Here is a 22481-nt window from a genome sequence, read left to right on the forward strand (position 1 = left end):
GTTGATTTGGTTTTTCATAACATGGATGTCAAGTTCCTGAGCCAATTCCCCTATTGTCCATTAGGGGGCGGGCGCGGCTATTATCCCGTCGGAAATGACGAAAGAGAGAGATTGCTGATGCCTTCACATGCCGTAAGGTCCTGACCATCATTAATACCTGGTAAGTTTAAACGTGTAGTCGTCATATTAAGTCGTATTTGAAGTATATCTGAAGTCGATTCTTTACCTCTCCTGTTCTGAACTGAACTAATTTATGTCACTTTATGTAGCATTAGCTTTTCCTTGAATAAGTCTTGTTATTGTCCGTGAACGCATCTGCGCACGAGCCTGATGAGAGATAAGAAAATAATATTTCAAAGTAACTTTTGTTCGTATTTATAGTCTTGACTTATCTCCTGCGTTAACTTATGACATGAGATTTGTCAATTGCGTACATTTGTGTTACTATGTTACATAAAGCTGAACTTAATTTGAAACCACGTTTATGTAATTTATTTTTTATTTAACTATCGGACATTAAATAATATGTAGGACTCGCGAATATGTTTGTTTTTATCCGATGCTGTTTTTTTTTTTTGTTTTTTTTAATCCGATTACATGTTCTTTTAAATAGTTGTCCTTGAGATGAGGTTACAAAACAATCCTGGTGATGCATTTTTTATGCTGTATTCGATACTATTTTGGACTTTAAATGACATGTTTCTTCACGTGATCTTGACTGAAGGTAATGAGAGACGAGACGAGACTTGTTAGCTTAATTTGTGTCACATTGTCAAGTTCCTTCCATTTCCGGCGACACAACTTTAAAATATTGTCAGTCTTAAAGCTTTTTAAAGTTTTTTAAACAGCCACTGGAATTATTAGTCTAACATGTACATGTACTTAAAGGTACTTAAATCTTGTGTGTTGTGTTGTGTTCAGGGCTGAAGATGGCGACCCTGTGGAGATCCTACCAGACCTTGATGACAAAACACCCCTGGACAGTCCAGATAGTAACTGCAGGTACAGTTTGTGTTTATCTTCATCCTTGGCTCTCAAGGCTGAAGTTCATCAGGCTCTTTGGTTGTATATTCAGTGTCAACATTGCACGTGAACCTTGAACTTGTTTCTCCCTGCATTCGTGAATGTGAAGCTGAGAACTGAATGTTTTCACATTTTTGTTCAATAAAAGAGCGACATGTAACAGCTGCTCCATGTTGTAATGCCCACACCTGAACACTAGATGGAGACAAATTGAAACACCACAGAAAGAAACAAAAGTTTATTCGTTTATTTAACAACTTAATAAACTTTAGATAGATTAGAGCTAATTCGCTTAATAAAAAAAAATAAAAAAAATAAGCGACCTTCAATGAAATTGATTCATATTAAGTAATGTCATAAATACTTACAAATAAAAATAATAAATAAAAATTGGTGAATTAATAGCAATACACACAAACACAGACTGTGTGTGTGTGTGTGTGTGTGTGTGTGTGTGTGTGTGTGTGTGTGTGTGTGTGTGTGTGAGACCCAGTTTCCGTCAACACTGAGTCAAAGTGACCAAGAAATTCGGTGTTTACTGCTTTCCAGGTGCAATTGACATTTCCTGCTTCCTGAGCGCACGGATGAGCTTCTTTTATTAGTTCTCTGTGACATTTGCAGCAAAGGTTATGTCTCGTTCAGCCCGGTTCATGTTGTAACGTTGTCACTAGCGTTTCTTCATTCACGAGTCTGCGTTTTTTGTTGTTAAGAGTTAAAGTGAAAATGTTATCAGTCCTAGAATCAGCCGCAAAATGTCCGACTGTTGGTGGTCTCTGTGCTCAGGGTCGCTGGTCGGCGTCGGTGACGTCATTTCCCAGCAGCTGATCGAGCGGCGAGGACTCGCTCGTCACAACGTTCCAAGAACAGCCAAGATGATGAGCATCGGGTTCTTCTTTGTGGTGAGCCGAAGATAAAGACTCATTTTCTCAACCGTTTAATTAGAACACATTGAAAAATAATGTGTAAAAATATCACTTAAATAATAATCTCAAAATGACATCAGTAAACCAGTGTAAAAGTCACTAATCTGACTTTTGAATATTACATTTTGACAAGGATTTCATAAATCGAACACTGATCATTATTGTTAATTTATTTAAAAAATAATATATATATATATATTAATTCATAAAAAAAAACGTTTTTTCATTCATTGCATGTACAATTGTAGTGAAAAAAACTGTAATGTGATATTTTACTTCAAATAGAGGATGATAAACATTAAAAAAAAAAAAAAATGTCACAGTTTTAAACTATCTTTTACATTTGCAATAAATAATATAAAGATTTAAGTCTATTTAACAATTTAATTTTTTTTAACAGTTGAAATCATTTAAACTCTTCATATTGAGGTTATCTTTTTATTTCACGTCACAGCAGATTAGCTGCTAAGTGTGTTCATCTGGGTGTGTATTGTGCAGCGGGAGTCGGTCGAGATTGTGTCGCACACGTGGGCGTGAGTATGACGACAAATGTTGCTGCACTTGCATGTCTTTTGTATGATCAGCGATGCTTCTCTTTCACACGCGGTTTATTTCTGTGTTTGTAATCGTCTTAAACACACGCACACACAGACGCACACGCAGACAAACGCACACTGAGACACACAGTCACAATGTTTCAAAAACACACACAATATGTTACATGATAATAAACAAATGTTGAATTGCTGGGATCTGTTTTTACTTTCTCCACTATAGTCTTACTTCAACTGTAAAGTGTCTTGAGATAACTTTGTTATGATAACACACTTTAAATAAAATTGAATTGAATTGTTTAATGAATGAAAAAAAAAATCTCGACCCATGAGACCCAGTACTGGTCATAATGTAACGGCTCTGCAGGGTCCGGTGATCGGGAGCTGGTACCGGGTCCTGGACCGGCTGGTGGTGGGAGCTAGTAAGAGTTCTGCCATGAAGAAGATGTTGTTGGACCAGGTGAGTACAGCAGCTCTTGAGCCGGACCGTGAACGAGCTGTTCTTGACTTTCTTCTTCCGTCGCTTCTTCTCCTTCTTTATGTTGTGACGTCTTCTATCGCTACTTCTAGTTCCACTCGTTTATTTCTACCTTTTGTTCTTTGTTTCTATTTCATCTTCCTCCTTCTTTCACAACTAATCCTCTGCTACTGATTGTTCTTCTTTATCGACATCCTTCTTTTTCTTTTCCTTCTGTATTCCAACTTTTACTGTTTCTTCTTCTGCCTAATCTATTCCTTTCTTTCCTTTTTTTTCTCCTTTCTTTCCTCTATTTAAGCTGCTTTCTTATTTAGGTTTTCCTCTTTTCTTTTTCACATTTTTCTCTGCATGTATTCTGTATCCTTTTACGATGAGTTATTTCCTCTATTTTTGTATTTCTGTTTGTCTTTTCTTTCTCCGATTGTTTTCCTCTCTTCCCACCATTTTCCTATTTTCCTCTGGTGAGGCTGGATCGTCAGAGCTGAAGAGAAAACTGTGACGTTTGTGTCACACACTTATCGCAGAGTGACTCGAAGACAAGACAGCAGGAACACGTCAACATCCGTGTTTACACTGACAAACAAACGAGTGTGATGAACGTCCTGTTTTTCTCTTTCTATCAAAGTGTGTTCAGGATCAAGTGGTGTGTTCAGGATCAAGTGGTGTGTTCAGGATCAAGTGGTGTGTTCAGGATCAAGTGGTGTGTTCAGGATCAAGTGGTGTGTTCAGGATCAAGTGGTGTGTTCAGGTTCAAGTGGTGTGTTCAGGATCAAGTGATGTGTTCAGGATCAAGTGATGTGTTCAGGATCAAGTGGTGTGTTCAGGATCAAGTGGTGTGTTCAGGATCAAGTGGTGTGTTCAGGATCAAGTGATGTGTTCAAGTGGTGTGTTCAGGATCAAGTGATGTGTTCAAGTGGTGTGTTCAGGATCAAGTGGTGTGTTCAGGATCAAGTGGTGTGTTCAGGATCAAGTGATGTGTTCAAGTGGTGTGTTCAGGATCAAGTGGTGTGTTCAGGATCAAGTGGTGTGTTCAGGATCAAGTGGTGTGTTCAGGATCAAGTGGTGTGTTCAGGATCAAGTGATGTGTTCAAGTGGTGTGTTCAGGATCAAGTGATGTGTTCAAGTGGTGTGTTCAGGATCAAGTGATGTGTTCAAGTGGTGTGTTCAGGATCAAGTGATGTGTTCAAGTGGTGTGTTCAGGATCAAGTGGTGTGTTCAGGATCAAGTGGTGTGTTCAGGATCAAGTGATGTGTTCAAGTGGTGTGTTCAGGATCAAGTGGTGTGTTCAGGATCAAGTGATGTGTTCAAGTGGTGTGTTCAGGATCAAGTGGTGTGTTCAGGATCAAGTGGTGTGTTCAGGATCAAGTGGTGTGTTCAGGATCAAGTGGTGTGTTCAGGATCAAGTGGTGTGTTCAGGATCAAGTGGTGTGTTCAGGATCAAGTGGTGTGTTCAGGATCAAGTGATGTGTTCAGGATCAAGTGATGTGTTCAGGTTCAAGTGATGTGTTCAAGTGGTGTGTTCAGGATCAAGTGGTGTGTTCAGGATCAAGTGGTGTGTTCAGGATCAAGTGATGTGTTCAGGATCAAGTGATGTGTTCAGGTTCAAGTGATGTGTTCAGGTTCAAGTGATGTGTTCAAGTGGTGTGTTCAGGATCAAGTGGTGTGTTCAGGATCAAGTGGTGTGTTCAGGATCAAGTGGTGTGTTCAGGATCAAGTGGTGTGTTCAGGATCAAGTGGTGTGTTCAGGATCAAGTGGTGTGTTCAGGATCAAGTGATGTGTTCAGGTTCAAGTGGTGTGTTCAGGATCAAGTGGTGTGTTCAGGATCAAGTGGTGTGTTCAGGATCAAGTGGTGTGTTCAGGATCAAGTGATGTGTTCAGGTTCAAGTGATGTGTTCAGGTTCAAGTGATGTGTTCAAGTGGTGTGTTCAGGATCAAGTGGTGTGTTCAGGATCAAGTGATGTGTTCAAGTGGTGTGTTCAGGATCAAGTGGTGTGTTCAGGATCAAGTGGTGTGTTCAGGATCAAGTGATGTGTTCAAGTGGTGTGTTCAGGATCAAGTGGTGTGTTCAGGATCAAGTGGTGTGTTCAGGATCAAGTGGTGTGTTCAGGATCAAGTGGTGTGTTCAGGATCAAGTGGTGTGTTCAGGATCAAGTGATGTGTTCAAGTGGTGTGTTCAGGATCAAGTGATGTGTTCAAGTGGTGTGTTCAGGATCAAGTGATGTGTTCAAGTGGTGTGTTCAGGATCAAGTGATGTGTTCAGGATCAAGTGGTGTGTTCAGGATCAAGTGGTGTGTTCAGGATCAAGTGGTGTGTTCAGGATCAAGTGGTGTGTTCAGGATCAAGTGGTGTGTTCAGGATCAAGTGATGTGTTCAAGTGGTGTGTTCAGGATCAAGTGATGTGTTCAAGTGGCGTGTTCAGGATCAAGTGGTGTGTTCAGGATCAAGTGATGTGTTCAGGATCAAGTGGTGTGTTCAGGATCAAGTGGTGTGTTCAGGATCAAGTGGTGTGTTCAGGATCAAGTGGTGTGTTCAGGATCAAGTGGTGTGTTCAGGATCAAGTGATGTGTTCAGGTTCAAGTGATGTGTTCAAGTGGTGTGTTCAGGATCAAGTGGTGTGTTCAGGATCAAGTGGTGTGTTCAGGATCAAGTGATGTGTTCAGGTTCAAGTGATGTGTTCAAGTGGAGTGTTCAGGATCAAGTGATGTGTTCAAGTGGTGTGTTCAGGATCAAGTGGTGTGTTCAGGATCAAGTGGTGTGTTCAGGATCAAGTGGTGTGTTCAGGATCAAGTGGTGTGTTCAGGATCAAGTGGTGTGTTCAGGATCAAGTGGTGTGTTCAGGAACAAGTGGTGTGTTCAGGATCAAGTGGTGTGTTCAGGATCAAATGGTGTGTTCAGGATCAAGTGGTGTGTTCAGGATCAAGTGGTGTGTTCAGGATCAAGTGATGTGTTCAGGATCAAGTAATGTGTTCAAGTGGTGTGTTCAGGATCAAGTGATGTGTTCAAGTGGTGTGTTCAGGATCAAGTGATGTGTTCAGGTTCAAGTGATGTGTTCAAGTGGTGTGTTCAGGATCAAGTGATGTGTTCAATGTCTCCACAGCTGTGTTTCGCTCCGTGCTTCCTGGCGGCGTTCATCAGCCTCTCCGGCGCTCTCAACGGGCTGACGGCGGAACAGAACTTGAGCAAACTGAAGCGGGTGAGTCGAATCTTAACGTGACCCGTTGTTTCAAAACTGACTCGCACACAATTAGGACTCGTGAGAGTCAGTCTGACATAAACTCGTGCTCCTGCACACAAACATCATTTTCAATTTTCCAAAAGTACAATGTATTTTAATCTACAATTTAAGTCTTTATTTAATGTAAAAATAAAAATAAGAATAATTTTCCATTATTTATCTCTTTCTGTAAATTAATTTTACTTAAATTATATTATTTTTGTTCTTAGTCAATTTAAGGTCCTTTGATTTTCTTGTTTTTCTTTTGTGTTTTCTAAATTTTCTTTTATTTTAATATTTTTATTTTAATTATTTATAATAAGATTCTTTAAAAACATTTAAACCCATTTTTATTTTTATTTTTTTACAATTTATTTTATTATGTTAATTTAAATAATGTATAATACGATTTTTTTAACCCATTTTTACGTTTTCTACCAATTTAATTTAATTTATTATAAAATATTTAAAAAAATGTAACCCATTTTTTAAAATAGTGAAGATAATTATTATGATTATTCTCTATATTAACTTCCTGATTTTCGTGATTGTTGTTTTTTTTCAATTAGTCACTTTAATTTAAATATCACGTTTGATTTGTATCATTGAAAAGAAAATACATTTTTAGAAACTTGACGATATTATTTCCTGTGGATTTTTTTTTTTTTATTTAGTTTTATTTAGTTTTTTATCTAATGAGGTTTTTTTTTTCCTTTTCTTTTCAAACGTGTTCCTGCAGCTTTTTATTTCAAAAGCCTTTAATAGGATGAATTAATAAAAAACATACTTTGTTTAAAATAAACCTAAAAATACTTTTTTCAAAGCGTGAAAAGCCTGAGAAACTTTGCCGCTGACATCATCTGGAAAAGTGAAATACGATGATGTGGATTCTCGTCTGAGTACAGATTACAGTCGGCGTGACCTTTTATCTGAACGCAAGTTTGAAATGTCACAGATTCTCTCGCTGCCTCGTCCTCGCGGCCGCAGCAGGTCTCTGGTTCCGCGGCTGACACTTGAGTTTAGCCGCAGACGATGGAAAGTTTGTCCGTAGATTTCTCGCTGCAGTTTGAGAAACTGTGAGTCATTCCTCCGTGAATCCACCTGTGGTCGTCACGTTGATCTATTATTCAACGCGCCGGAGGTTCTGGACCGTGAAGGCACCGCGACGACACACACACACTCATTACCAGCCAGGAAACACGGAGCTGACCAAACAACCACATGACCGTCGCTGAGATGCTGCGTCGTGATGATGTCAGCAGAGTTTGCGTGTGTCACGAAACTTGTTTGCTCGTAATTACAAACGTGTTTCCGCTCGTGACTGGAGTGTCTGGTTTAAATGTGGGGGCGCAGGTCGTCGTGACCCTTTATTGAGAAGCCATGTTCTCTGGTGGAGTTTGGCTTTGATGCACCGACATCATTTCCTGGTTCTTAAAACGAATGTCGGGACTAAAAATGTCGCGCAGCTGAACAGTCGGTCAGGCTTTTGTGTGTGTGTGTGTGTGTGTGTGTGTGTGTTGCAGAGTTAAACCTGGTCAACAGGTGAGCGACTCCAGCCAAAGTCACTTCCTGTTCAGCATCTCGTTCAATCCACTGAGAGCTGAATCGAGTCAGATAGTGATGACTCATCATAAATAAGAATCACAAAGTTAAATCTATAAATATAAAAAATACATAAAGCTGAACCAGACTTTCAATAAAGAAAACTTTATCGATCCTCTTGAGGAGATTCTGTTTGTCTCGGCACAATCATGGGTTCAGTGTTTTGCTCAAGGACATAAGCAAGGCTGAAACGGGGATTAAAACCGGCAACTCTTCTCAACTAACGCAATGTTCTAGTGTAATTTGGCACAATCCAACTTCCACTCGCCCAAAATCTGACTCGCCTCAAACCTCCCGTCGCTCACCGGCACATTTGGATCAGATCTTCCATCAGCGTCCCACCCACAGGTTCCCTCGGTCGCCCGCCGCTTCTGTCTGAACCAGCCATTTCCACGGTGATGGAGTGACTGCTGTCTGCTCATTATGGGATGTCCCAGTGTCTTCTCCTCCTCTCGGGTGTTGCTCTGAACTTCTGAAGGTCTTTTGAAAGTGACTGAGTTGTAGTTTGTCGGTGGAGAGAGTCTTGTGAAGGTTCAAGTGAACTTCTTGTGTGCAGGACTACAGCGACGCTCTCGTCTCCAACTACTACGTGAGTCTTTTTTCTTTCACCTCCATGTAAATACGTTTGTTCACTGGTTCGTTTGTGTCTCAGCTCTGGCCGCCCGTCCAGATCGCCAACTTCTACTTCATCCCACTTCAGCACCGGTACCTTATCAACCTTACTTTGTTTATTTGTGTCTTGATGAAACCATTGTTAATTATTATTACATACATCATTATTGTTACATATGACTTTTTTCACACAGACATTTTTTTTAATAAGCAACTTTTTTCTTTTTTAGTGCTTGTGTTTTATTTGATCATTTTTGCTATTTATCTAAAAATTTTTATCACATGTGATTTTTTTTCAAATGTTTCTTGTTAATGTTGAAGGTTTATTACGTTCATTATATTATAAGTTAGTTTGAGTTCTAAGTTTATTACTTCAATCAAATGTATTTTTATTTTATATAAATATTACTTTAATTTGTACACACGTGTATTAATATATCACAGACTGAATGTTCAAAATAATCATTTTGGTTTTCATCTTTAAAAAAAAAAAAAGTCTAAAGTTTCTGATCTGTTATCATAGACTCGCTGTGGTTCAGATCGTTGCTGTCATCTGGAACTCCTACTTGACCTGGAAGGTCAACAAGCTGTGATGAAGATGATGACGTTCCCGGGACTGTGGTCGTCTGTCTCTGTTATTTTTCGAGGTGTAAAAGTGAGTCAGTTGTAAAGGTCGAGAGCCAAATGCTTGTCCACTCTGAGTAACACATTCACACTTGAAATGTCTCTGACATCCTTATTTATGGAAATGACACACACTCACACACACTCACACACACTTACATCGTGTGTCTATTTGTCGACTCATTTGAGTTGACTGAATAGTTGAAAACAACAACGTTTCTAATTAAATTATAAAAATATCTTTCTTTTTTTTTTAAATATAAAAATAATCTTTTGTTTGTTAGTTTACTCTGGGCACTCTGATTTCCTCCCATGGTGTTTGATTTATTATCGTATGTGGTTTTCTATACGTGTTCTCTGGATTTGCTTTGATGGGAATCTGCTGCTCTCGGATCAGGTACTGACCACTGCAGAGTGAACTGTTGAGATACTTATTATACTTTATTACTCTAACGAGAATATTTGTTTAAAGTGACAACATGTGTATTAAGTACAGTGTGTGTGTAGTTGTGTGCACCTCAGCTGGTTGTGTATCAAACGTGATGAGCAGGTGTGTCGTTGAAATGATTCAACTTTCACTCTTCAGTTTGATAAGGTCGACAGTTGAAGTCGCAAAATGTATTTTTAAAAAGCTGCGTAAACTCGCTGTCGAATAAAAAAAGTAACAAAAAGCAACATTTAACGACTTACTCTGAGATCGTCGCGAGTCTCTGCGAAACTTATGACGTCACAGCAGCGCTTAAAAACACCGTCTGCCACACAGAAGCGCTTACTGGACCCTGAGACGGAACCGAACTCTTTCTGGACCACCGAACATAGATCCACGTAAGATGCACGAACCGTTTCTTGTTTAGATTCTTTTTAATGACTTTGTATTTTTGTGTCCTCGCATTTAGAACAAACCTATTTTTAAAGTTATGATATTGCGCATCTTTTACGCATGTCATAGTTTATTTTTAAATTACTATTATTATTAAACTTTGAACGTGTGTGATTATTAATAAGCTTTATTTAATTTAATTTTTAATGTGAATTAAAGTGTTAAGAGTTTCACGTTTGCGCATGTTTTACGTTACATATCTAGACCAAATCCAAGCTAATGTATTCAGTAGTGTCGGGAAATTAATCTGAAACATCTTGACTAATCTAATGGTTGAATATGTTTTTTAATTTTAATTTTTTGGTCCAGAAAAGCGCTATACAAATAAAAATTACTTACTTAACAAAGTTTCTATCGTATTTTATCACGTCATTGCTGCGCTTAATTACGCACAAACCAGTGATTAAAAGTTTAATTTAATAAACTTGTTTGTTTCTTCTTTGATCTTTAACTTAATTCTGGTAAACTTGCGTCTAATGTTTATTAAAGTTCTTCATCACGTTTTAATTTACATTCAATTGCATCTCGGCGTCAGGATGAAGCCAGCCATGCTGCTGCTCTCCTCCCTGCTCCTCCTCTCCTCGCACCTCCGCTCGGTCACTCCTCGCTCCCTCCTCGGCTGGACGGACGACAGCGGCCGCCTGCAGTCTCAGCGGCTGGAGGAGGTGCTGCTCAGAGCGGCCGCGGCGGGAGACAGCGCCGCCTCCCACCTGCTGGAGGAGCACATGCACCGGTACTTGCAGCGAGTAGAACCGGAGCCGCTGAAGCTCCTAGACGAGGAGGAGGAGGAGGTGAGGGAGGCGGCGGCGGCGCTGCTGAAGCGCAGCGAGGAGCCTCCTCTGTCCATCGACCTCACCTTCCACCTGCTGAGGAACATGATCCAGATGGCCAAGCTGGAGAACCAGAGGGAGCAGGCTCAGTTCAACCGCAAAGTTCTGGACGAGGTCGGGAAGTAGAAGGTGTCGCGACAGAACTTTTGCTTTACGTCGCCTCCTGCGACAGCTCTGTGTCAAGATAACGGACTTTACTGGACCCAGAACCCGCCCGCACTGGTTGAACTTGTGTTAAGTATTTTACTCCTTTTTTATTATTTTAAAATCACTCGTCGATGTCAGATTTCGATAAAATTTGCGTCCGACAATAAACTCATAACGTATTTTACTGAAGGTGTAAAACATCTTTATTAGCGACGAATTTATTAGAACTAAAAACGTATACACAATTGGAAAATATAGTTATGGCCTTAAAGAGTTTTAACTTTAATATCCTGCATTATTTAACAAAAGAAGGGTTAACCAATGGATTGGTAATGAAGTAAAACTATATTATTTATGGTTTAAGCAGAAATTCTATTCTCAAATTATAATTATTTTTATGTAAAAGACACTTCATGTATTCAAAGAATCCCAACTGTTGCTTATATAGCCAAACAGAACCGGACAAAGGAGAATGTTGATGGGAACAAATATCAATACAAACTGGTTGTCGAAGGTTTTGTCACGTGTTTATTCGAAGCAGGAAAAACGTTTAAAAAAATGATTGACAGGTTGAATCTTTTTCTTGAATGATTGAAGAACAACCACTTGTTTTTTGTTGTTGTTGCTCTAATTGTTCACTTGTCTTTATTTTTGCCATTTTCTAATAAAACAACTGCTGTAAAAACAAACTTCTCTTTTTCCTCACAAGAAAGCGCCACCTACAGGACAATCACATTCATGTCTTCAAGTGAAACATGTAAATACCAGTAAAAAAGAAAAAGATTCAGACGCACAAATGGAGATGTCGTCAGAGTCCTGACTCCTCTTCATCATCGTCTTCGTCCTCTTCATCTACGAGAGTCCAACAGTGAGTAGTACCACAGGCTCGTGACGCGAGTCCGGTTCTGATCTTACCACCGCAGAAGTCCATGTTCCTGAGCAGCTCCTCCACGTCGTCCGTGTCGACGGCGAAGTGACTCAAGCTCTCGAAGCCCACGTCTGGACGCTCCACGCTGGACGACCGAGACGCCACCGCCATCCTGACCACCGTCGAGGAGCAACAGACGCTTTTGATGAACATAATAATAATGGCTACGTTTTTAATACCTGCAGATATTCCTGATTACTGATTAGTTAAAAAGATCAAATGGAAACAAATAATAATTTTGTTTAAAACATGGTATTAGTTTGACTTGAAATTACTTTCAGACTTACTTTCTAACTCAAGACACGGTACAACTCACTACCTTTCCACTCTCATCATTTCACTCCCTCTTGGTGAACTCAGCTGCCTACGCAGCATTTTTTATTAAAAATGTATCTGCAATAACTTCTGATGCTTGTATAGATGAACATGATCTTTGTTTTGGTGGTCAAGCTGCAGAAGTACACACACCAGTGAGTGAAAATACCTGGTTTGCTTTGGAAAACTTTGTCAATATTCAGGACAGAAGTAGAACTATACTCACTTCTCCAGCAGCACTGTGGTGTTCTGAAACATGAATATAATATACAGTTACAATTATTTCCACTCAAATCTTAGCGAGACTCCAAGGATGGATGACACATTAGTGACCAGCAGGGGGCGCATCAGAAGTTCTTCTCCCTCACCTGAATGAAGACGGGCATGTGTGGTTCCTCCATGGATCGCAGTGCCGTCTCCACCAGGTGGACTCCGGCCTTCAGCTGGTCAGCGTGGCGGCGCACGAGTGCACGCCCTAGTCTGAGTTTGTCATCCTGGTGGCTGCTGATCTGAGACACCAGGTGCTGCTTCCTGTCGTCCAGGAGCTGCAGTAGAGCTGAGAAGTGTCTGCTGAGCTGCTGCTGCCGCTGCTGGCTGCTCTCCTGACGGACCAGGAGGAGACGTCATACGTGGGCTCCTCTCGTCTGGAGTGTGTGTGTGTGTGCGCGTGTGTGTCTGTGTGTGTGTGTGTGTGTGTGTGTGTGTGTGTGTGTGTGTCTCACCTCAATGGAGCTGCTCAGGTTATCCATGTGTGAGATGAGGGACTGGATCTGGTCATTACTGGCCACAAGGGCGGCGATAGTGTCACTGAGCTCTGCCTGTCAATTACATATGTTTGCTTGCAATCAGAATCGTCAGTTTCATCATCATCATCATCTTCTCCATCATCATCATCATCTCCATCATCCTCATCATCTTCTCCATCATCATCTTCTCCATCATCATCTCCATCATCATCATCTTCTCCATCATCCTCATCATCTTCTCCATAATCATCATCATCATCATCATCTCCATCATCATCTTCTTCTCCATCATCATCATCATCTCCATCATCATCTTCTTCTCCATCATCATCATCATCATCCTCATCATTATCATCATCATCATCTCCATCATCATCTTCTCCATCATCATCATTATCATCATCTCCATCATCATCATCATCATCATCATAATCCTCATCATCTCCATTATCATCTTCTCCATCATCATCATCATCTCCATCATCTTCTCCATCATCACCATCTCCATCATCATCATCTCCATCATCATTATCATCATCTCCATCATCCTCATCATCTTCTCCATCATCACCATCTCCATCATCATCATCATCCTCATCATCTTCTCCATCATCACCATCTCCATCATCATCATCTCCATCATCATCATCATCTTCTCCATCATCATCATCTCCATCATCATCATCATCTCCATCATCATCATCATCCTCATCATTATCATCATCATCATCTTCGTCATCATCTCCATCATCATCTTCTCCATCATCATCATTATCTTCTCCATCATCATCATCTTCTCCATCATCATCATCTCCATCATCATCATTATCTTCATCATCATCATCATCTCCATCATCATCATTATCTTCTCCATCATCATCATCCTCATCATTATCATCATCATCATCTCCATCATCATCATCATCATCTCCATCATCATCATTATCTTCTCCATCATCATCATCTTCTCCATCATCATCATCTCCATCATCATCATTATCTTCATCATCATCTCCATCATCATCATTATCTTCTCCATCATCATCATCCTCATCATTATCATCATCATCTCCATCATCATCATCATCTTCTCCATCATCATCATTATCATCATCTCCATCATCATCATCATCTTCTCCATCATCATCATCATCATAATCCTCATCATCTCCATTATCATCTTCTCAATCATCATCATCATCTTCTCCATCATCATCATCATCATCCTCATCATCTTCTCCATCATCACCATCTCCATCATCATCATCTCCATTATCATCTTCTCCATCATCATCATCATCTCCATCATCATCATCCTCATCATCTTCTCCATCGTCACCATCTCCATCATCATCATCTCCATCATCCTCATCATCTTCTCCATCATCACCATCTCCATCATCATCATCTCCATCATCATCATCCTCATCATCTTCTACATCATCACCATCTCCATCATCATCATCTCCATCATCATCATCATCTTCTCCATCATCATCATCATCCTCATCATTATCATCATCATCATCTTCGTCATCATCTCCATCATCATCATCTCCATCATCATCATTATCTTCTCCATCATCATCATCTTCTCCATCATCATCATTATCTTCATCATCATCATCATCTCCATCATCATCATTATCTTCTCCATCATCATCATCCTCATCATTATCATCATCATCATCTCCATCATCATCATCATCATCATCTCCATCATCATCATTATCTTCTCCATCATCATCATCTTCTCCATCCTCATCATCTCATCATCATCATTATCTTCATCATCATCATCATCTCCATCATCATCATTATCTTCTCCATCATCATCATCCTCATCATTATCATCATCATCATCTCCATCATCATCATCATCTTCTCCATCATCATCATTATCATCATCTCCATCATCATCATCATCTTCTCCATCATCATCATCATCATAATCCTCATCATCTCCATTATCATCTTCTCCATCATCATCATCATCTCCATCATCATCCTCATCATCTTCTCCATCATCACCATCTCCATCATCATCATCTCCATCATCATTATCATCATCATCTCCATCATCCTCATCCTCATCATCTTCTCCATCATCACCATCTCCATCATCATCATCTCCATCATCATCATCCTCATCATCTTCTCCATCATCACCATCTCCATCATCATCATCTCCATCATCATTATCATCATCATCATCTCCATCATCCTCATCTTCTCCATCATCTCCATCATCATCATCTTCTCCATCATCATCATCCTCATCATTATCATCATCATAATCATCTTCTCCATCATCCTCATCACATGAATTAAGAGGAAAAATGAAAATGACCAATTAACAAATGCCAACAACAGATACTTGATGACACACACAGACGCACGCACACACGCACACACTATATTGCAACAGTTTGTTTTCATGTCTAAACAAGAAGGATCTGTCTCGCCTGCAGTTAATATAAAACTCTGCAGCTAGAATTCTGAGCTCTAGTAGAAGAACTCACATTTCTCCGGTCCTTAAAACTCTTCACTGGCTGCCCGTTTCTTTCAGGACCAACTTTAAAATTCTGGTTCTTACTTTCATATCTATTCATGGTCAGACCTTCCATCAGTGATCTGATCCAGTCTTACACCCCAGCTCGGGCTTTCCTTGAGTTTCTGGAACTCCTGTGTTGTACTGTTGTGTTATCTTGACCTTTAAAGTATATACTTTATTGAGTATTGTTTTGATGGTTTAAGCACTTTGTGACCCTGGTCTGGAGAAACGCTCTATAAAGATAAATGACTTACTTACACACACACACACACACACACACACACACACACACACACACACACACACACACACACACACACACACACACACACACACACACACACACACACACACACACACACACACACACACACACACACACCCCCACACACACACACACATACATACACACACATACACACACAGAGAGCAGCAGTGTGTCTCACCTTCTGCCTCTCGTAAACACTCTCCAGCGGCGCCACATCACAGTCGCGGTGGAGGCCGAACACCTTGCACATGGAGCAGGTGGGAGTCTGACAGGAGAGGCAGTAGATGTTGATCTTCTCCTCCTGGTGCTCCTCACAGGTCAGATGCTGCTGGGGGGTCTTCTCCGGCTTCACGCCGCCGAGTCTGGAGGAGACAAGTGTACGATCCAGTATTTCATTTGTCAAGTCACTTCCTGTATTCCTGACCAGACCGGCACATCTGGAGATCAAGTAATGATGAAAAGTATTAATGAGGTCGTTTTGTAAACGGATGCTGTCCCCTAGCGCTCATGTCAATCTATAATAATCAATCTATTTTAGCACATGGAAATTGGAACCTGATTTATTAATAATGAAATGTAATTATATAATATTTTTTATTTTAAATACACTGAGTAACAGAAAATAGTCTAAAGTAACAAAAACATTTATGAATTGAGGAAATTGGTTCCGGTTGTCCGAGTACTACCTCGCTAGCACGGTTAACAGTTAAAATTAAGAGTAGAAACGTTTTAACATCATGTAGAATCTTTTACTTCCCTCAAAAATATACTTTATGTCAAGCAGGTCTTAAACTTAATATTTTAAAATTAACCTTAGTTCAGTATCTGTCACTAACGAGTGCGTCCGCGTCAACAGTCCGTGTAGCAACAATAGCTCCTGCTAACTGTAACGCTCCTCGGGTTTTCCTCAAAACGTTTAAAATCCATGTTTTATTTTTGTGTCTTCGTGTTCGTAGAACCAGTGTATTATCCCCCGAAAAAACACCAATCAGAAACCACTCACTGCGAGGCGTCCTGGTTCCGGTAGATGTCGATGATGTTCTCCACCAGCAGGTTCCTCTGCAGGCCGAACACCCCGTGACGGTCCAGAACCACCTCGTGACGACATGACGGACAGCGGAACCGACTGCCGATGGTACTGGACGGAGTGCGAGAGCGAAAGGCGGGGTTGGCGGCCTGGATGGAGACGAGCAGAGCGATGGGTGGTCAGGGTGACGTCACACAGCAGGTGATAAGGTGTCACCCGAGGTCGAGCTCGATCGTCGCGTGTCCTCATGACGTCATGACGCTTCGCACCGACTTTTAACTCGAGATCAGAGTCAAGTTGGATGGTTTATGAGAAACAAATGAGGTTTGGAGTCAGAGACAGAAACTCAAAACTTTGAAACTTTTATTGACGTTTTCAAAACAGACTTCAGCAACAAGACAGTACATTTGACTGCAATAGATTTTGTCAAAGAACATTTACTTAAATTGCTTTCTGTTGTCGTTTTCTTTCTAATGCAGGCTCACACGAACACCTGAGCATCTCCATCCTTGCGGTTGAGTTTGCGCCAAGCTTTCCTCCAGGCTGACCTGCTGGCGCTGGGCAGAGCCTCAGCCCCATCTTCAGCTTCATCTTCAGGAAGCTCTTCCTCCGTGTCCTTCTTGGCGTCGTCCACTGTGATCTCAATCTGAAACTCTGGATTCACATATTTATCCACCAGCCTCCGGAGCATCTGGACCTCAGAGAGAAGATTCTTGTGGATGTCCACTTTCTCAGCGAAGGTCTTCATCCCCTCTGTCAAGCTCTCCATCGCCTGGTGGTCATTATCCAGCTGGGTGACAACAGACATGAGCTCCTTGTCGAATCTGTACTTGAGGTGTGCGACGTCCTTCTGCGCCTTCTCGCACTTGAGGTTCATCTCGTCATTTCTAGCTCTCATGATCTGCATTTCCTTCACGAGCAGCAAATTCTTCTCTTTCTCCATGAGGAGCTGGTCAGAAACGGCGTCGGTCGCCTTCAAGATGAACTCGTCATGTTCAATTATCTTCGACTCCAGCGTCTTCATGAGCTTCTGGTCTGCTTCCATCTTCTGAACGTTGCAGCGGATCTCGGTGTCCAGTCGGTTTTGATGGAAGGTCATTTTGTTTTCCAGCCCCTTGTGGCTGGTGCTCATTTTCTCCAGGACGTCGATGAAATAAATTGGATCCAGAAAATCGTAATGGTCGGTGCCTTTGGTGATGTCATCAATGAACCAGTCCTTCATCATAGCCAGTTTCTTGTCAATGTCGTTCATTGTTCTTCAGAGCAGTCGCTTCCAAACCTTCGTCCTTTTCAGCTTAATTCCACTTTCACCAAGTTCCAAACAGTTGAAGTTCCTCAGCTCACGTTGCTGCCTTATATAGTTTTGCCGACGCAGGCGTGTGCTGTGAGAGGCTTGGTATCAGTGCCACGAAAGCACAGAGACCAAACATCAAGGCTTGTTGTTCGACTTTGATCCCTCTGGACCCACTGAGTCTGTCCTTTCATGAGTCTCCACTGTCTGTGCTGCAGAATTAGCCACAATTGTTGTTTACTAATAATTAGATAGATTAGATTAGATATATCCATCCATCCATCCGATAGATAGACGGTGTCGTTTGCCTTCAAGATGAACTCTAGCTAGATAGATAGAAAGCTTATAGAAATATCTAGAGATATCTATCTATCTATCTATCTATCTATCTATTGCAGCCTAATCCCATCAGTATGTGTGAATGGCTGTCAAAGCGCTTTGTGAAAGGCGCTATATAAATAGACATTATTATTATTATTATTATTATCTATTAGATAGATAGCTTATAGAAATATCTAGAGATATCTATCTATCCATCTGTCTATCTAGATAGATAGACAATGTCGTTGGCCTTCAAGATGAACTCTAGCTAGATAGATAGATAGATAGATAGATAGATAGATAGATAGATAGATAGATAGATAGATAGATAGATAGATAGATAGATAGATAGATGGATATCTCTAGATATATCTATACTCTATCTATCTATCTATAGCTAGCTAGATATCGAGAGATATATATAGAGATAGATATCTATCTATCCATCTATCTATCTATCCATTACATCGATAGACGGTGTCGTTTGCCTTCAAGATGAACTCTATCTATCTAGCTAGCTAGCTTGCTAGATAGATTATAGATATATCTAGAGATATCTATCTATATATCAATTAGATAGATAGACGGTGTCGTTGGCCTTCAAGATGAACTCTAGATAGATAGATAGATAGATAGATAGCTTATAGAAATATCTAGAGATATCTGGGGTATCTATCTAACTATATCTAGAGATAGATATCTATCTATCCATTAGATAGATAGACGTGTCGTTTGCCTTCAAGATGAACTCTAGCTAGCTAGCTAGCTAGATAGATTATAGAGACATCCATCCATCCATCTATCCATCCATCCATCCAGCCGATAGAGAGATAGATGGTGTTGTTGGCCTTCAAGATGAACTCTAGCTAGCTAGCTAGCTAAATAGATATCTTACTATATATATATACTCTATCTATAGCTATCTAGATATCTAGAGATATATCTATCCATCTATCTATCTATCTATCTATCTATCTATCTATCTATCTATCTATCTATCTATCTATCTATCCATTACATAGATAGACGGTGTCGTTTGCCATCAAGATGAACTCTAGCTAGATAGATAGATAGATAGATAGATAGATAGATAGATAGATAGATATGTATAGATATATCTAGAGATAGATATCTATCCATCCATTAGATAGATAGACGGTGTCGTTTGGCTTCAAGATGAACTCTATCTATATAGAGATCTAGAGATATCTATCTATCTATCTATCTATCTATCTATCTATCTATCCATTAGATAGATAGACAATTTAAACAATTTCCTGAAGGAGACCTCCTGAGGGATCAATAAAGTTCTACCTAGACGGTGTCGTTTGCCTTCAAGATGAACTTTAGCTAGCTATCTAGCTAGCTAGATAGATAGATAGATGGATAAAACTTTATTGAGGTCTCCTTCGGGATTTGTTTAAATTATTACGTCCAACATCAGCTTTAAAAGCTTCTGGAATTGACTGTATCCTCTAGTCCTCAGTCATTGCAGGGATCTCAAGGGATTTCTCTGTTGCTTCACCTTAAAACCCAAAACGCTGGAAATATTTGAATGTAAATAGTACATTTAAAAATATATATATATATTATTTTAAACACACTTTATTGATATATTATAAAACATAAAATATGATTTAAAACAGAAAACAAATAAAAAAGATACAGTGCTGTTGAATATTGATACAGTATCGTGAAAATAAAATATTGAGTTTTATCAGTGTTTTCTTACACCCCTAGTTTCTCGTCAGTAGCCAACGACACAACAGTAATTACTTGCTATAAATAAGCTAGTTAGCTAGTCAACTGTCTTCAACTTAGTGTATGTATTTTCAATAAATGTAGTAATAGTTATTTCCTATTGACATATTTATCTTTTTTAGAATCATTACTATCTATTATAATTTTGTCCATTTGTTGTTGTCGTTGTTGTTTTTACCATTTGTCTTTATTACTTTTTGTTTGCTTTATTGTGGGCTGTATGTATCTTTAATCTTCTTTTTTTTTTAAAACTGCTTCAACAACTTAATAGATCGTTCACTCTTCAATCATTTTCTACTCGCCCTCATGTCGACTAAGAGTTGGTATTATTTTCAGAGTAATCTGTTCCTTTTTAGAGTTATAGACAAAAATGTTTGTTCATTTTAATGTAGCGACTGAAGCTCAGTTGTCTTCGTCTTCGTCCAAAAAGACACTTAAAAACATCCACTCACTGTAACGTCTATCTTGTATTGAAGACTAGACTAGATGAATTGTTCCAGAATAAATTAAATAATTCTATATTTTAGGATTGTTTGTAGCAGAAGTTTAAAGGCTAACAAGCTTCACAGACAGTTAGCATTCCAGGTAAATATTGCTAGAACTTCCAGTGTAGACAGTCGACTTAAGTGTGTCTTTCTGGACGAAGATGAAGACAACTGAGCTCCAGTCGCTACATTAAAATGAACAAACATTTTCATCTATAACTCAGAATAAATAAAAACAGATTACTCTGAAAATAATCCCAACTCTTAGTTGACATGAGGGTGAGTAGAAAATGAGTATATTTTGAGTGAACTATCACTTTCAATAAATGTATATCTTACTCTTACAATGTCTCATTACTAAACTATGATCAACGACAATGAAAACCTGCTGCTGATACTTCATTACTCCAAGGATCTTATCTTATCTTAAAAGTGTTGGAAGTGACGATGAGTGATACCTGCAGAACGTCGCTGGCACACTTGCGACAGAGGTTGTGCTGGCAGGGCAGGATGACCACGGGTTTGGAGAAGACCTCCAGACACACGGGACAGATCAGCTGCTTCTCCAGGTTCTTCATGGACGCCCCGCTGCCCGCCGCAGGAGGCTCGAAGCCCACCGCCAAGTTCATCGCCTCGAGAAGATCAGATCTCACTTAACGGTCCCGGTGTGTCACGAATCACTTCTTTTGCTTTTTCGATCTATCGGTCTCCCGTGAAGACCCTCGCAGTGCAGCAGCCGTGCTGGTGACTCTGAGCTATTTTCAGCGCATCCGTTTGTTCTGGCTTGAGTTACTGGATAAACTGAGTTCCAGCCGCACTTAGATTAGCATGTTTCTATGAAGGTTGAGACGCCAGAGATGAAACACGCCTCTGCGAAAACAACCTTCTCTCTTACTCAATCACACCTTGTTGTGTTGTTGTTGTACGGTTCACAACAAAACTGAAGGAGTATAAATGAACAAAAAGGAAAATAAATGTAAGTTCAGCCTAGATAGATAAACTAGTCATTTAACAGTCACCGTCTCCTGCTGCTGTTCACTTTTACTTAGACTGTTAGCATCACTATACTTGTAGTTGACTGCGCAATATCTACAAATATAAAACATCAGAATGCGTCTGTCGCACATACAAACAATCCCAAAGTGAATTAATTCCAAATAGCATATTATTTTAAAAGTTAAGCACTTTTCTGTGTACTTCTATAGCGTACTCTCATCTACTGTCCAATGGAGGTCATTTTAAAGAAACTTCAAGTGCTAAAAAGCATGTAATACTCATAGTTCGGGGTCAAAGTGACCCAAAGGCCTGAAAAAGAATGTGTTTGTGGTATCCCTTGTGTCATCTCTGGGTCAGGGTGACCCAGAGGCCTGAAAAACAAATGTCTGCATGTGTATTTATGGAAGCCAGGGAGATGGGTCACCTTGACCCAGTTACAACACAAGTGATACCACAAACACATTTGTTTTCGGGCCTCCAGGTCACCTTTACACAAAGATAAAACAAGGCATACCACAAACCCATTTGTTTTCGGGCATTCCGGGTCACCTTGACCCAAAGTTAACAGAAGGGATACCACAAACATTTGTTTTCGGGCCTCCGGGTCACCTTGACCCAAAGGTAACACAAGGGATACCACAAACATTTGTTTAAGATCCATTTTAGGAAGTTGACGGAGATGTTTCAAAAATCATCTCCTGGCGACCCCTGACCTCTGCCGACTCGCTGACGACAACAGTGCACGAAGAGAATGTGGTCATCTAAGAAGACTGAGCCACTAACAGGATTAAGAGACTATTTATAGAGCGGCTGACACAACTGTTTAACGACACTGGTCAATATTGAACGTTCAGATTTGAAACGTGATCTCAGAAACTGAAAACACTGAAATGAGACGCCG

At 40.1% G+C, this 22481-nt stretch overlaps 3 protein-coding genes across 5 annotated transcripts; 2 read left to right on the forward strand and 1 right to left on the reverse strand.

Annotated features, from left to right (window-relative positions):
- The first annotated feature begins 70 nt into the window (after positions 1-70).
- Positions 71-9706, forward strand: mpv17 (mitochondrial inner membrane protein MPV17). 2 transcript variants are annotated; one of them, XM_087805329.1, is made up of 8 exons: positions 71-160; positions 922-1002; positions 1807-1922; positions 2868-2960; positions 6077-6172; positions 8352-8384; positions 8448-8500; positions 8931-9706. In XM_087805329.1, the coding sequence occupies exons 2-8, from the start codon at positions 930-932 to the stop codon at positions 8998-9000; spliced, it is 534 nt and encodes a 177-aa protein (XP_087661455.1). In that variant the 5' UTR covers positions 71-160; positions 922-929; the 3' UTR covers positions 9001-9706. The 2 variants fall into 2 exon arrangements, with proteins under 2 accessions (XP_087661455.1, XP_087661453.1); XM_087805327.1 differs by lacking the exon at positions 71-160 and adding an exon at positions 424-724.
- Positions 9707-9744: 38 nt separating this feature from the next.
- Positions 9745-11283, forward strand: ucn1 (urocortin 1). The gene is made up of 2 exons (XM_087805330.1): positions 9745-9856; positions 10447-11283. Exons 1-2 carry the CDS (start codon positions 9753-9755, stop codon positions 10865-10867), a joined length of 525 nt encoding a protein of 174 aa, XP_087661456.1. The 5' UTR covers positions 9745-9752; the 3' UTR covers positions 10868-11283.
- Positions 11284-11393: 110 nt separating this feature from the next.
- Positions 11394-21282, reverse strand: trim54 (tripartite motif containing 54). Of its 2 annotated transcripts, XM_087805326.1 has the most exons (9): positions 21043-21282; positions 16703-16875; positions 15878-16061; positions 12854-12949; positions 12500-12733; positions 12358-12380; positions 11804-11928; positions 11683-11740; positions 11394-11607 (listed from the first exon to the last, which is right to left on the reverse strand). In XM_087805326.1, the coding sequence occupies exons 1-8, from the start codon at positions 21211-21213 to the stop codon at positions 11697-11699; spliced, it is 1050 nt and encodes a 349-aa protein (XP_087661452.1). In that variant the 5' UTR covers positions 21214-21282; the 3' UTR covers positions 11394-11607; positions 11683-11696. The 2 variants fall into 2 exon arrangements, with proteins under 2 accessions (XP_087661452.1, XP_087661451.1); XM_087805325.1 differs by having other exon boundaries at positions 11394-11740.
- Positions 21283-22481: the final 1199 nt, after the last annotated feature.

This window comes from Callionymus lyra, chromosome 13 (assembly GCF_982586985.1).
Source record: "Callionymus lyra chromosome 13, fCalLyr1.hap1.1, whole genome shotgun sequence".
NCBI classification, from domain to species: Eukaryota; Metazoa; Chordata; class Actinopteri; order Syngnathiformes; family Callionymidae; genus Callionymus; species Callionymus lyra.